Source organism: Scomber japonicus, chromosome 22, assembly GCF_027409825.1.
Source record: "Scomber japonicus isolate fScoJap1 chromosome 22, fScoJap1.pri, whole genome shotgun sequence".
Lineage (NCBI taxonomy): Eukaryota > Metazoa > Chordata > Actinopteri > Scombriformes > Scombridae > Scomber > Scomber japonicus.
Window position 1 is genome coordinate 27,733,694 of NC_070599.1, and position 2,500 is coordinate 27,736,193.

The window sequence follows — 2,500 nt, forward strand, 5'->3', positions numbered from 1 at the left end:
ACTCCCTAACATTCCAATCATTCCGTGTGTGTGTGTGTGTGTGTGTGTGTCTGTGTGTCTGTGTGTTTGTGTCAGTGTGTGTGTGTGTGTGTGTGTGTGTTTCAGTGTGTGTGTGTTTCAGTGTGTGTGTGTTTCAGTGTGTGTGTGTGTCAGTGTGTGTGTGTGTGTTACCTTGGTGACAGACGCTCGGACACTTGTGGTTGCGACAGCCGAGGGTCCGTCCGCAGCTCTGGTCGCAGGGCGGGCAGTTACCGGGGCAACACTGAAAGACACAGAGGCATCATGGGAAACGGAGTTCAGACACCAAACTCTGAACTTCAAGCTTTTAAAACTTTATTTAAACTTTAAATGAAAAGTGAGAGAAGAAGAAGAGATGAAAGCAGACGTGATGAACTTTGGGATGACTTCCTGTAAACGTTGTTAATTGTTCTACGTCGTGACATTAAGAGACTGAAAGGAAGCGACGAGCTCCGCTGATAACAGTCACATCAGAGCCGCTAACGCCAACCTTTTACTATCAGATCACACACACGGCTCCACGCTGACATTTACACACACACACACACACACACACACACACACACAGAGACAGAGACACACACACACTGAAAGACACACACGCAGACACACACACAGAGAGACACGCACACACACACACTGAAACACACACACATAGAAAGACACACACTGAAAGACACACACACACACACACTGACATTTACACACACACACACAGACAGAGACACACACAGAAACACACACAGAGACACACACACACACACACACACACACAGACAGAGACACACACACACTGAAAGACACACACTGAAACACACACACACACACACACACACACACACGTCACGCTGCAGCTTTAATGTTAAACTAAACTAAAATGTTAAACGGTGAAATCTGAATATTTGATGTCTCCATGGAGCCGACAGGAAGTGACACGTTTAACAATCATCTTCATCTGACTCTCCGTTAGAAGATTAGATCCAGATGTGGTTGTCATGGTTACTCAGCGGTGGGGAGTAACTAATCATATGTAATTTAACTTCAAAATAAAAGTGTTGCTGTTTTTAACCCTTTGAAATCAAAATGTTTTAATATTTTAATGTTGGAACTAGGGCTGTGCAATTAATTGAATTTTGATCACGATTTCGATTCTTGTGTCAAACGATCTCCAAATTAATAAAATCGAGTTGGAACGATTCATTTGGCATTTTCCGTTGTCTGGGGTTTTCTGAAAGAGACGCGCATGCGCAATTCAGCCGCTACCCCAGAGCATTCAACGCGGCCCCGTGAACTGTGTGTGTGTGTGGTGACCTGCAGCAGCAGCATCTTAATAACCAGATAACAGCACGAGCGAGGTGGCAGAGGGAGGACAGCCCCGTTTGCTCGACAAAAAGGGTAAAACAAGTTCTCTTGTATGGCAGCACTTCGGATTCAAAGAATCCGACGAGGCACAGGCCCACAAAATGTGCAAAATGTGCTACAAGCGAGTCGGAGCGAGTCTTTAGCACTAGTGGAAATATTGTTTCCTGCTTGCGCTCATCTCTGAAGCCTGATCATGTTAACAGGCTGGTGTTTCTGGCAAAAAACCTTTAAGTATGTGCCATATTCACCTAAAATGATTCTGAAGTTCCAGACAAGTTAGTTTCAGTGAGTGCTTAGTATGATGGGCCAGTCCTTCCAGCCTTAATCCATTACTGGATCAGTTTACAGAATACAATTTGTTGAGTGTCGTTTACAAAAGATGTTAGATTAAAAATGTGTGAGTGCACTAAACACGAGAGAGTTAATCTAAGTTTATTTAAGTTGTCTTATTTGATTTTCTACTATATTTATTTTATTCATTGAACAGCTGGATGCATATTTATTTGTACATTATTTTCTATTTGAAGAACATTTTCTATTTTTTATTTGAACATTTTGTGTAGTTTAATCATTTTGAAAACTCTGTGATAGAAAGTTTTTTGCCGAAATGCCAAATAAATGCATTTTATTTTCAAATTCAAAAAGAATCGTTTGAAGAATCGTGATTTCAATCTTGACCAAAAAAATCGTGATTATCATTTTTTCCAAAATCGAGCAGCCCTAGTTGGAACTATATCATAGACTTACTGGTTCAGGCTCACAGGAAACCAGGAAGGCTGCAGTTTTAGTTCGGAGCCTCTTCACTATATCATAGACTTAGTGTCCTGTGAGCCTGGTGGTGATGATGATGATGAAGGTGTGTGTGTGTGTGATGGTGATGATGGTGATGATGGTGTGTGTGTGTGTGTGTGATGATAATGATGATGAAGGTGATGATGGTGTGTGTGTGTGATGATGATGATGATGATGATGATGATGATGGTGATGATGAAGGTGTGTGTGAGCCTGAACAGATTTGACTCTTTGTGACGGCTGAAGCTTGAACAGAAGGAATCATTACATCCTTTAATCTGTCAGAGATACAGCTGCTCTCTGATTGGATGATGATTATGATGATGAA

At 41.8% G+C, this 2,500-nt stretch overlaps 1 protein-coding gene across 1 annotated transcript in view; it reads right to left on the bottom strand.

Moving 5' to 3' along the window:
* The window catches only part of nfxl1 (nuclear transcription factor, X-box binding-like 1), a 29,780-nt gene that overhangs the window by 15,579 nt on the left and 11,701 nt on the right, over nt 1–2,500 (bottom strand). Inside the window, exon 13 of the mRNA XM_053343634.1 lies at nt 172–262. Within this exon, the coding sequence (XP_053199609.1) occupies nt 172–262 (91 nt within the window). The remainder of the gene's footprint in view (nt 1–171; nt 263–2,500) is intronic.